Source organism: Acanthaster planci, linkage group LG11 (assembly GCF_054643075.1).
Source record: "Acanthaster planci isolate LZ-2023a linkage group LG11, COTS_SCS, whole genome shotgun sequence".
Lineage (NCBI taxonomy): Eukaryota > Metazoa > Echinodermata > Asteroidea > Valvatida > Acanthasteridae > Acanthaster > Acanthaster planci.
The window spans coordinates 1,839,122-1,851,310 of NC_141787.1; the positions used below are offsets into that span (position 1 = coordinate 1,839,122).

General features: G+C 43.1%; 1 protein-coding gene across 6 annotated transcripts in view; it reads left to right on the forward strand.

Moving 5' to 3' along the window:
- Positions 1 to 12,189, forward strand: part of LOC110975830 (ral guanine nucleotide dissociation stimulator-like 1) — a 36,066-nt gene that overhangs the window by 19,809 nt on the left and 4,068 nt on the right. For 5 of the 6 annotated variants that reach the window (XM_022228651.2, XM_087143179.1, XM_022228652.2 and 2 more), the window contains exons 6-16: positions 556 to 689; positions 1,243 to 1,461; positions 3,774 to 3,877; positions 4,402 to 4,486; positions 6,575 to 6,688; positions 7,147 to 7,266; positions 7,735 to 7,856; positions 8,377 to 8,466; positions 8,823 to 9,069; positions 10,116 to 10,262; positions 10,953 to 11,067. In XM_022228651.2, the coding sequence (XP_022084343.1) occupies positions 556 to 689; positions 1,243 to 1,461; positions 3,774 to 3,877; positions 4,402 to 4,486; positions 6,575 to 6,688; positions 7,147 to 7,266; positions 7,735 to 7,856; positions 8,377 to 8,466; positions 8,823 to 9,069; positions 10,116 to 10,262; positions 10,953 to 11,067 (1,497 nt within the window). The remainder of the gene's footprint in view (positions 1 to 555; positions 690 to 1,242; positions 1,462 to 3,773; positions 3,878 to 4,401; positions 4,487 to 6,574; positions 6,689 to 7,146; positions 7,267 to 7,734; positions 7,857 to 8,376; positions 8,467 to 8,822; positions 9,070 to 10,115; positions 10,263 to 10,952; positions 11,068 to 12,189) is intronic. The other variant, XM_022228650.2, reaches the window with a different exon arrangement.

The following is a 12,189-nucleotide window of genomic DNA, read 5'->3' on the forward strand; positions in this document are numbered from 1 at the left end:
TTGTCCAGGGCTTATGTGGTTAACACCACAGGTCTTGGTAAATCCATCAGACAACTGCTTCAGACGGAACTTGTTAACTTTCCTTTTTAAAACACAAATTTTCCTGGCAGCTGAAGGAAATGGGGCTTTACTGTGGACATTGGCACAACTCCAAATTGCAGCGTTAATCTCCGTAGTTAGAAGGGAAGCAACAGTCCCCATATCACCCAGGGGTCTGGGTCTGTGACCTTGACAAACAGGCTGACAGGATGTCAGCCTGTGTTGTTTCAAATCGTAGAGTTAGAATTGAACAATTACCAAAGACTCCCTGTGGGTATCAGGATCCAGGGTGAACTGTGCCATGCACACTGATACATGTCAAACAATGATTACCTTAAATATACCAATTCCATCAAAATCCACCAGTTGGTCATGTAGCTTCTAGATTCAAGTCTAAAGAGCTCAACCACTAATGTGTTACATAGGATTAGGCTTCATGCACAGACAAGGAGGTTGAGGAGAAAAGTTAGCCTGTGTTTTTTTATTGTGTTGTTGACACCCATCATGCCGTTTCAGAAGCAAGCAATCAGCTGTCATTCCAGGCGAGCATGTGCGATGAGGTGGACGGAGTCATGATGGACAACATGTTCCTAGACATCAAGAATGTTGACAGCTTACTGTTGGCACAGCAGCTCACCTGCATGGACGCGGTAAGTGAAGACGGCAGATGGGTCTGCTGAAAGACAACGTTACCTTTATAAATGCCGACGTGAAATTACTGGGCCAGAGTTGGTAGAGCGTACGACTGTGTTTCAGAGGTTTGAGGTTCGACACTCACAAAGCCAGTTTCCTGTTTATAACTGTAGGCTGGTTAGCAAAAAGTATGGGGGCTGGTCAGATCTGAAGGGTGTGGTTGGTTGGGCATTGGCAAAGTATATCTCACCTTTTGTAGGTTTGAATCAAGCTTGGATCAGTCTTCTTTGAGACAGATGGATGGAGAAGGGAATTGCCTGAAGAGTTGTCTTGTAGTTGGTGGAACATTGGACCAGTATTTTGGAGGTTACAGGTTCACATTTCACCTCAAAGTGTCTGAGGTCAACCAGAAAGTTATTTGCTGTAAAACAAATGCTTTGAGGGAGTTGACAAGATTCTAAAGATTAGGTAGAGCACTCGGTACAATGCTTCAGAGGTCAGGGGTTCGAATCCTGCTGGTTGAAGACATCTTGATTCAACCAGAAATTCCTCTCATTCCTATCCTCTCAGGACCTGTTTAGGAAGGTCAACCTTCAGCACTGCCTGGGGGGAATGTGGTCGCAGCGCGACAAGACAAAAACCAGCTTCAACGACGTTGCCTCAGTCAAGGCAACTGTGACGCAATTCAATGATGTCTGCAACCGCGTCATGACGACGGTCATCGAGGACAAAACATTACGGTCACACGACAGGGCGGCCATAATTAAGAAGTGGATAGAGGTAGCACAGGTCAGTGTGAATTTTTTTTCCAGTAAATTACAACATTTAGAAGTAGCATTTATTTCATGAATGATGAATTGCTCACTTGAGGGAAATCTGAATTTTTTGGGGGGCCCATAATGCAATGTAAATATTTTTCATATTTACCTTTTCTAAAATGTATCGATAAGAACCGACATATGTTTTATATTATACAGTCTTTCTAAAATTGCCAAATTCAAGCTTGTCAGTTTATCAACTTTTATAACATTGCTCAGAAGCATTTTGACTCGGAGCCTAGAACACTCGTGACTCGTGACTTGCAATGTACTGGGTGTACACTTCAGATAAAAGTGTGTCAGTAATGCAAAAAGTCATGGGCATACATGTACATGTTTTGTACATTACACTGATTTTGTGGGTACCAAAAGGTTGTGGGTACTGAAGAATGTCTCCATAACTCTGTCCTAATTTGCCTAACAATAGAAACTTCCTCCTAATGCAGGGAGGCCCAGCTGGATTATCTCACTGCATTATGGTTAGTTTTCGATTGTTAGAGGTGGGCACATGGCCAAGTAGTTAAGGTCTGTGACTTCCAATTATAGGGTTAGAGGTTCGAATCCAGCTCCTGGCAATATGGTGTGGCCCTTGGCAAGCCACTTCACCCCTGCTTGCCTCTCTCCACTCAGGAGTATAAATGGGTACCAGCATTAGCTGAGGAAGCAACCTACGATGGACTGGCATCCTATCCTGGTGGAACAGAAATATTCTCAGTCATTTCATGCCAAGGAAACCGGAGATGAGCACCGGCCTGATGAGCCAAATTTGTTCGGACCAGACTTGCTTTTTTTTTTCCTCTCTTTTGTTTGGCAACTTAGGACCGAGTTTTGGGGACATTTCAGTGTAGATACTCCAGCAGGCCCTCACTGGATTATGGGGAAGTTTTCCATTGTGAGGCAACTTAGGACCGAGTTATGGGGATTGTGTAGAGAACCCAGCTGTTCAGTGAATTTGTAGTATACTCTGCCCTAAGATGACAGTCGATCCCTTTCTCATAGATGTTATATAAAACTTGGCAGTGCATGTAGACACCCCAAGGACCTGTGACTCACAAAACCTTGAAATAAACCAACCACAGATGTTCAGTGGATGGCGGCATTGCAAATATACCGTCTGGAACAGTGACGTGATGACTCAGACTGTGCCATGGAAATCAACGGCTGACTGCAAATGTCAAGGATTACGGGGGCTTTTTTTTAGTGGGTCGTACAACCACACTGCCTCTGTTTGAGCAGCTCCTGTTTTCAGCTGACGACTCTGTCAAAGTTGAGTCTGTCCAAAGCCTATGTGGCTCGTCTAGCCGATGTTCCTCAGTTTCCTTGGCATGACATGACTGACAAGATTTCTTTCTCCTTGATTGGATGGCAATCTATATCCCTAGCCAATACCAGTACCCATGTCTACTCCCGAAAAGAGAGAGGCAAGTAGGTGTTAAGTGGCTTGCCCATGGACACAACATACAGGCCAGCAGCTGGATTCAGACCCTGGCCCCTGCCAAAACATGCCTGCAGATAGAAGTTTCATGGACGACCAGTGTTCCGTTTCTCTATCTGGTCGGTGCATTGCAAGTAGAGGGCGCTGTGTAACCTCAGCAAGAGCAGAAGTAATGGCTCCGGTTTCTATCATGTTCAAAATGGTTGCACAAGCCACAGTGTTATTTGTTCACCGGGTGGAAATGTAAGGAGTGGGTGAGGTTGGAGGGTTACATGTACATGCATGTAGAAGCCAGAAACCACATTCTTAGCACTTAATAAGCAGGTTTGACTAAAACTTATGGCTGACCTGAACTTCATTAACCTCATTAAAGTTTAAGAACATTTAACATTTATTTCATTTCTTAAGCGCCATTTCTATTAACAATATTTAATTGCGCTATACATATCAAAATAATAAGAATAATGATTACACATTCATAACAGTTATATAAAAACTACCATTAAAATTATAATTAAAAGTTACCAAAACTACATGTAAGTTACAGGTTGAACCACATTATTGATAAAACATAAAATTTCATGCATAAGACCTTGTTAATTATAACCCTTATGGTTATAAAACTGGTCAAATCAACTATTTATTCCAGCTTACAGTATAAAATTGAGACAGTAAGATTTGTAGGGACTCTTTGCCAAACTTAAAAGACTTTTTTACCCACCCGAGCGTTGGGTTCTTGGTGCAGTCTTGAAACCTTTGGTTGACACATGGTGCGTGATCAAATTTCATCATCACTGTCTGTGTCATTTCTCAGAAGGGTTCAGTGATCTCTTCATTTCCGTCGACAGGTGTGTCGAGAGATGAAGAACTTCTCCTCTGCCAAAGCCATCATCGCCGGTCTGCAGACCCATCCCGTTCACCGACTGAGGAAAGTCTGGAATGCAGTGCCCAGGTACAGGGGAGGTTGAGGCCTCTGGCAGGACACGCAGGCATCAGAGAAATGGCATAAATAATTGTGTTTCTAGTCGGCTGTAATTTTGGGGGGTCATTTTTATCTTTGATAGTGTAGAACTCAGACTCCAAGAATTCCACGAGTGGTATATATGAATTTAGTCTGTAACTTGAATCTCACCGAAATGCGGGCCCAGCTCCGGAGAAAATGTTGTTTATCATTACATGCTAAGCAGGAAATCAGCTGAGTACAAGTAATAAGCAGTATCCATTACATGACAATTTAACCGATAAACCTGTTTGTCCTTAGCAAACATTTTCGTGTGTGCAAAGCGGCTCTATATAATTGGGCCCAGCTTTCTAATTGGGTGTCGTCATTCTTGACAAAACACGAGACCGTTGGATGGAATTTGCAGAAGTCAAAAAGAACATGTAACTTGCAAGTTTCCTTTTCTGTGACCAGACGGAGTTGACGTTTAGAGACTTAATGGCATGTCCATTTCACCAAAACTGTTTCTCTCTCAGGGCACACGTGCTTCTCTTTGAGGACCTAGCGAGCATATTCATGGACGACAACAATTTTGAAATGAGTCGAGAGCTGCTCGTGAAGGTAGGCTAAATAAGGACAGCCAGTGGGAAAAAGGGAAAAAACTGGGTTGATAATACATACAAATTCACCAACAAGGCTTTCATGGAAAATGTTATCATGAGATTGAAATCATTGAAAATTACACTGGGATAAAAAGGTGCAAATTGGAAATAGTTGTTCACTGTACCCACCGCTACATCTGATTCAAACCAGCCAGCCGACACCGGCAAGCTTGTAAGCACTGCACTAGTAAGCAGAAGGTTGTGGGTTCGAGTCCCACCCGAGTACTCTTGTGGGTTTTTTTCACAAGCCTCCGGGTCATACACTGAGCATACAGTGTTATAATACACGTCAGGCAGGTCAAACATTTCAAGATTAACCCTCCTTTGGTTTCACAGCACAAATATGCACGAGTGCCCACAGTCACTCTCTTGCATGTGTTTTCTATACGGAACACAAACATTCACAGGTTCAGTGTGTACACAGTTGATTGCCAGCACAAAATGACCCAGGGTCTTTTGTGCAGTCCTCTTCACTGCATTTGGTTTACTGCACAATTATGCACATGAAACAGTGAAGCACAGTTGTTGGGCAGCACAAAAGTGCAATCTGATATTCCTGTGAGGGACTGTTGGTGCAGTGCACAACACGACACAGCTGTGCTTCTTTGAGGTGTTTACCAAGTGATCCAAAGAGTGACTTGGGAGGGGTAATTGACAAAAAAGTGCATTGCAAAGATTGCCCTCCAAAATTATTACACAAGTTCCTTCAAGAGAGGCATGAATACTGACTCGGCCAAATGTGGAAGTTTGACAGCCAGATCCTAAAGTCCCCAGTCTTTAGTGGTAATCCCCAGGAGGTCCTAAAGTGCTCTCTATTTCTGGCATGCCGGAAGTTCTGAGATTCCGACCGTCCCAGTTATTCTTAGAATGTGAAGTCCTGAGTCACGGGGGGGGGGGGAGCAGCACGTTAAAATGAAGCACATGGCTTGGGCTTATCTTGGCCGACATTGTACCAGAATCTCTATCTTGTGTGGGTCCCTAGAGCTTGTTAGAGGAGTCACTCGGAGAAATCACGTCGTCAAATTAATAGATGAGTTGCAGGAAGTGTCTATTTACAGGAAAGAGAAATTACTTCGAAATTGGTTTGTTTTTTTTTCAGTTTGTAATTTGGGAGTTTTCACTGAAGTGTTCACTTTGACTCTACTAACAATGTTGCACAATTCTTTTAGGCCTGACTGACAATACATAACAGCAATACAAATGATATGTCATAATTAGATGTTGTTGTGGCACCCTTGGAATTATGAATAGGCCCTATTTGTGGGGACCCATTTTCAGTCATATTCCCCAACGTAGTGTATTTATTTGGAAACGTTAAATTCAAAGAACCAGATGATATTCTATGATTTCATTCCAACCCCCCAAATCACATGGTACCACCCCATTACGGGTATCAAATTGATAATGTATGTTCAGGAATACGACTGAAATTGGGAATGCCGCAAATACGGTCTATTAGCTTTGCAGCGTATTTTCAGAATTTGAGTAAGATCATATTGGCACGGACACACCCAGGAAATTATTAATATACTGCTGAAACTTTGGTTTCACATACATGTATCTGCATGCTCATTTCACTCAGATATGTGACATTACAAGTCAAAATTAAACACAGTTTGGCAAGAAGTCAATTCTCGACTTACTGCCATTTGGGGAAAATGTAGACTTTGCTGTTTCCACTGCAGCGTGGTGCTTTGAATTTGATATTCCAAAGTGACGTTTTTGGAACTGATCCGTATCTTGACCCCGTGATTTTGACCAGAGTATTTACACAGACTGACAGAGTTGGCTATCATAATCGAAAGCCGTGGTCTTGTTTCTAGCCGTTGGCTCTGATTGGCTGGCCAGCAGGGCCATATAAGTTCCGTGAAAAAAACTACATCATCTGTTTGTTTAAAGCAGGCTTTAGTAAACATGTAGTGCTGTGAATGAGTATCGCTTGAGTGGAAAAACCTCATTCATAGATAGGTTAGAGTGCACTATGGAGTGTTAGTCTCCAAACCAACTGTGCGTTGATTTGACATTTCTTGTCTTGTGTGTCTTGCAGGAGGGTACAGCCAAGTTTGCCTGCGTGGACTCCCCAAGGATATCCCGCAAGCCCATCCTGAACCTGGTGCGGAGGCTAAGCAATGAGAAGGCTTCAGGGCAGAGGCGGGAAAGTGTGAGTTGTGGTTTCTTTGTTTTGTTTTTGCTTTCTTTTCAAAGGGGTATAGAGGCTTTGCATGGTAGCCATCCTTCAGGGCAGTTCTTTTATTCCACAAGGGAACCTCCTTTGTGCAAAAGCACTGGCCTGCAAGATGGCAGCCATGCAAACCTTTTATTTCCTTGTTTGCAAATACCAAAAATATCCTCAAAAATCTGCCATTCTAGTTGTTTCAGCTACTGCCAGTAAAATCCACATTGATAAGAATTACTGAGTGATACATCAAGGTAAAGGGTGAAAAATTATGTGGTTGAAGCATGTGTGAAAACAACAAAGATGAGAAAATAGAATTTTTAACATTTTTATGCGATAAAGTTTGCTTCAGACCAAAAGTTGGAGATCTTTTGTTTTTGCCTGACCGTAAGGTGAAACACTTTGTTTCACACATTCCGTTCACATACTCTCTCTCTCTGTAGGCGCGCATGCATGGTACCGTACCTTACCTGGGTACTTTCCTGACAGATCTGATCAAGATCGACGTGGCCTACCCAGACACGATAGGCGACGGCCTCGTCAACTTTGAGAAGAAGCGCAAGGTAGGCACAGTTTCCTGCCCAAGTATGCAGCGGCCCGTTGTCAGTCAGCAAACACTGCATGTGCCAACCTGGCCGTCTGTGTGGGGACCTGAAAACAAAGCAGGTCCTCATAATGCAGGCTGTTTGAACCTTGTGTGGACTAAGCCAGGTCCAACTAAGTTCCCCCTCTCTGAAAAGCAGGTTCAGAGGTTATTCTGGGGGTCAGGGTTACCATAGCAAAAGAACAAGGAACAGTTAGGGAACCCATCAACAAAACCCAGCATAAAAAAGTGTGAACTATTTTAGTAAAAGTGCATATTTTCACAAGAAGAAAAAAATGCCCACACTAGGTACGCAACTCTAAGATGGTGGAGCAAACCGTGTGACCACCAATAAAAGAGGTACCTCTGAAGTTTCGGTTGTGCCCGTTTGCAGTTGACCTACTTGAAATACAGAGACTTTCTATGCTATTTGTACTTTGCTTGGCAGGAGTTTGAGGTGATTGCCCAGATCAAACTGCTGCAGAACGCGGCCAAAAACTACCGCATCCAGCTGGTGCCAGAATTTGTGGACTGGTTTAACAACATGAACGTCATGACTTATGCCGAGTGGTAAGCACATTCAGAATTCGACCCGACATGCTGCTTTCCAATTTCAGGATTGAGATGTGCAAAATTTGCGTAACAGGAAACACTGCTTAGGTACTATCAGCAGAGAACCAGCCACTGGCAACGTTACACTCTATGGCATTTTGGTTGGTAACTCGCACTTGCTGAGGAGATTGTTTTTGTGCTAAGCCAGTTTATGCTGTGCTTCTCCATGGACCTGAGCCCTAGCTGGTGCCCTGTTCTTGTTAAGTGGGGTCATGTTGCCAGTCTAATTCGGAGTAAACTGTTGGATCAGACAAGGCCCGTTTTTTTTAGACTCAAAAGAAAAAAAAATGGTTTGGTCAAGGGTTGAAAAGTGTGATCTTTATCAGAAGTCGAGGTATTTACATGACATGCATGTTTAGATTCAACTGTTTGTAATACCCCAAAATTTTTGTTCAAAAAAAAAAGACATGATGCAAATGATAACTTATGCCTTCTCCATGTTTAGAAATCTATTCATTGTGGTGTTCTGTTCTTGTAGCTGTGAGGTGTCAGACGAGATCTCTGGGTTCACGCCAACCTCCCAGTCTCCAATGTTCAACACGCCAGACAGGAAGGGTAGTGCCTTCAGGTTAGTCAGAAGAAATTATTTCTGATTCATATTTGACAGTTTGACAATTATGCTTCAAAAAAATTAAGCTACTTTGAACTGGAAAGTCTGAATCCAGGGGGCTGCATGGAAATAGACCGTATTCGCAGCATCCCCAATTGAGTTGTATTCCTGAAATCTGAAACCCTCAAAGGGATGTTACCAGGTGATTTTGGGGGTTTTAATGAAATCGTAGAATATAGTCTGGTTCTTTGAATGTAAGGTTTTCAAATAAATACACTACGTTTGGTAATGTGACTGAAATTGGGGCCCCATGAATGGGGCCTATTCATTAAGCCCTAGTCTGAAAATAATGAAAGGTGTGGTCTTGTTTCCAGGCGCTTCTTCAGCTACACAGCAGAGGACACCACTAAGAGCCACCGCAGCAGCAGTAGTTTGAGCAGCACCAGCTCCACAGGCTCAGCTGGCTCGGCTGAAACCCCCCTCCTGGAGGATGGAATGAGCTTCTCTAGCGAGAGCTCCCCAGCCACCTCAGTGAATGGCGGGGAGAATCTACCGCTGCGGCGGGGGGAGATCAGGAAGACCACCGGCGGGGTGAAGGAAAGGGAGAAGCTGGTGCGTAAGGTTAGCACCAGACTCATAAATTGCCTCTCTGATGTTTTTTGTGTGTTTTACTCTTGACTTTATCTTGCAGGCATCTCTGCAAAAAAATTCATCTCAGCTTTTGAAGTCTTAAAACCTTTTGAGAAAGTTGAAAAGTGAAAACAGGAACAAAGTTTTATTTTAAGGTGAGTGAAATGTGTCTGTCAGCACAGGGATGCCAGTGTCAGACAAGAGCCTGATGTCAGGCATTTTCATTTCAATTGTTGGTCCAAATTCAGGCCTTAACAAGATACGTATATTCAGGCTTTACTAGCTGCATTTTCAGGCTCTGAAAAAAATCTGACTGGTATCAGGAATGGTGATCAAATCTGGTATCCTGTTGTTGTGGCTTTATTGCAGCTCAACCACTTCCGGGGAGCCCGGTTTCGGGGTTTTTAAAAAAGACCGTACTCAGAACAAAAGACAGAAATGCTGGGAATTTCTAACATTTTTTCAGTTGTAAATTGAGGAGGAAATCCATCATGCTTTGACAGATTATACCACTGTTTGTGGCATCCAGCGTGAGCTGATTACCACCGGGGACAAAAGTGCTCCAGCAATGAGCAATACAATACAATAGGCCTGGCTGAAATACTCGGGCGTCAGTATATGTTGTCTGTCAGATTAGAGTAGCCACCAGACAGGCATTCATGTGGGTGTAAACATCCAGTAAATGAAGTTATAATTTTTGGAAAGATTTTGAAAACGGAAAATCTTGAAAATCTCCCAGTTTTACGTCATGCAAGTTCAAATTACACCCGGCAGTAAGTGGTTAAACTAAGCCCTCAATGTGGCAGTGGAACTTTTTTAACTGGAAGTAGAGTATATTTGGAACGTGACGCAGTCAGTAATGAATTCAACATAAGGGAAACTTGTCTTTTTAAACTCAGAGTCCCCGGAACTTCTCCACAGTGAATTCTACTGGGTTCCATGTTATTGGAACGTGTTCTGGTGCATAAGGAGATAACCCAGCATTTCTTACCTTCAAGTTCTGTGATTTTCACTTTTGTTGCATATATTTCTTCCAGATTTCAGCGTCCTACTCCATGACGGACCTGACCCAGCTAATCGTTCCAGAGAAGCACAAGACACCCGAAACCTTCCCCTCGGCATCTTGCCGTATCATCAGGATCTCCCTGGAGGGCAGCGAGTGCAATGTCTACAAGAGCATCGTGGTCAGTACCCAAACATTTCCTCTAAAATGTTATTTTCCTGTAGTATACATTTCCTATCTGCCCCTTGTTGAAGTGCACCCCCAAGCAGCAAAAGAAAGATAGATGGTTGTAAGTTTTCCAAGCGGGTTCCTGCGCGCTTTCTGCAAGTAGGGAAAGACCATACATTAAGGGAAAAAAATCGTTGCGCGTACTCAGTATGCTCCTTGTCAAATGCGCCATTGATCTCTTATGTGGTGAGTATCAAAGAAAATGCGGCCCTTTCTTGTTGCGCTTGGAGCGGATAAGGAATGGAAGTTAAGATTCCTAGGGGTTTTTCTTTAGGGTGGAATTTCACAGGGTGAGACCAGATCTTTTGTTAGAGCTTCCAACTCTGTACAAACTGCGTGTTGAGTTGGGGAATTTTAAAATTTTCCGATGGAGGATTTGAAACTTAACAGAGAAAGGCAAATCTGGAATCAGTTCCAGTGGCTGGGTATAGCAGTACCATCTGGTATTGTCACAGATACAATTTGATGGACAGTTGTTGGAGAGATGTTTTTGGAAGATTTTGCGGGATTGAGGAAGGCGGAGCCCAGCCGCTGTTTCTGTACATGGAGTTGAGAATTTTGGAGGATTCAGGAAAGTGCTCAGCAGAAACTTAGAGCAAATTTTGTTGAAATTTATGAATCAATAATCAATTTCCATGTATAGATCACGCAGCAAGAGCACACGCCCTCAGTCATCAAAACTGCCGCTGAAAAGTACAGCCTACCAGCCGAGGAGAACCTGTCCGAGTTCATGCTAGTTCAGAGCCTACCCATGGGAGGTAAGTCATCTGAAATAGGCTTCCAGAGCTAAGGCTATGACTGTTATCATCTACCCACACAATTGTCAAGGGCACAGACCTAGACCTAGCCGTAGCCACAACATTTGGACATGGCCCAGCAGTGAGGAGAAGACGAGAATGCAAGATATGTGGACTTGGTGATCTGTCCTGAGTTTTACTTAAAGAAAGTCTCACAGCCATGGAGCCAATACACGTATACATATGTGTAGACATAGTCATTCCAACTGGCTCCATGGTAGCATCATTTTGGTGGCTTTTTCCCGTTTTTTATTCATTCTCATCATCCATGGAACATTTTTTCTCATAAATAATCGTTTTGCTAAACTTTTTATTGTTGTTATGTCTAGAAGTTTTGTTTCTACGAATAGATACACAATTCATCACGTTTAAAGGTCTACCTTCGTGTGGAAAATCTTTGGTCTTTTTGCCGATTTTGTTTATAACGTGATGCGTGCTGCTTGCAGTATTTGGGCCTGGTTTCACCTGGGTTTTTCTCATGACATCGCTGTCTGTGGTCCCGTGACCATTGTGATAGGAAGTGATTGGTCCATCCGGGCATGGGTCTTGCGGTGGCAATCAGGCTAGCCTGAAAGCCCGAAATTGTTGCAGTTACGGTGTGGCATGGTTTATGAAGCAAACCGCGCAGCATGCATGCCATGCAAGCGGATCGAGAGTGAAAAGACAATGTGGGCTTGGCAGCAGCAATGACTTAGCTCAGACCGTGGTTTTGTGGCCCCGTGTTTGTACTTTTTGACATGATTTGGCAGCGTTTTTTTGGATCAGCATCACAAAAACTTCGACTTAAGCTAGATTTTGGCCACTGGTAATTTGACTTGGGGAAGTATTTATGTACACAAAAGCCCATTCTTTTCGCGGGAACAAAGCATCACTCCAAGACAAGCGGACTTTTGACTTAAACGAGTAAATTTATCGAGGTTTTACGGTATATTATATTTATTTTGTACCTTTTGCCTAAACAGTTTGTAAGACTAACTTTTTACGGCTCTCCCTGACATCGCTAAATGGATTCCAGATTTTTCACTGACTTCAACTCAAAAAATCTTGTCACTTAAACAAGCATTCATGGAAATCACAACACCG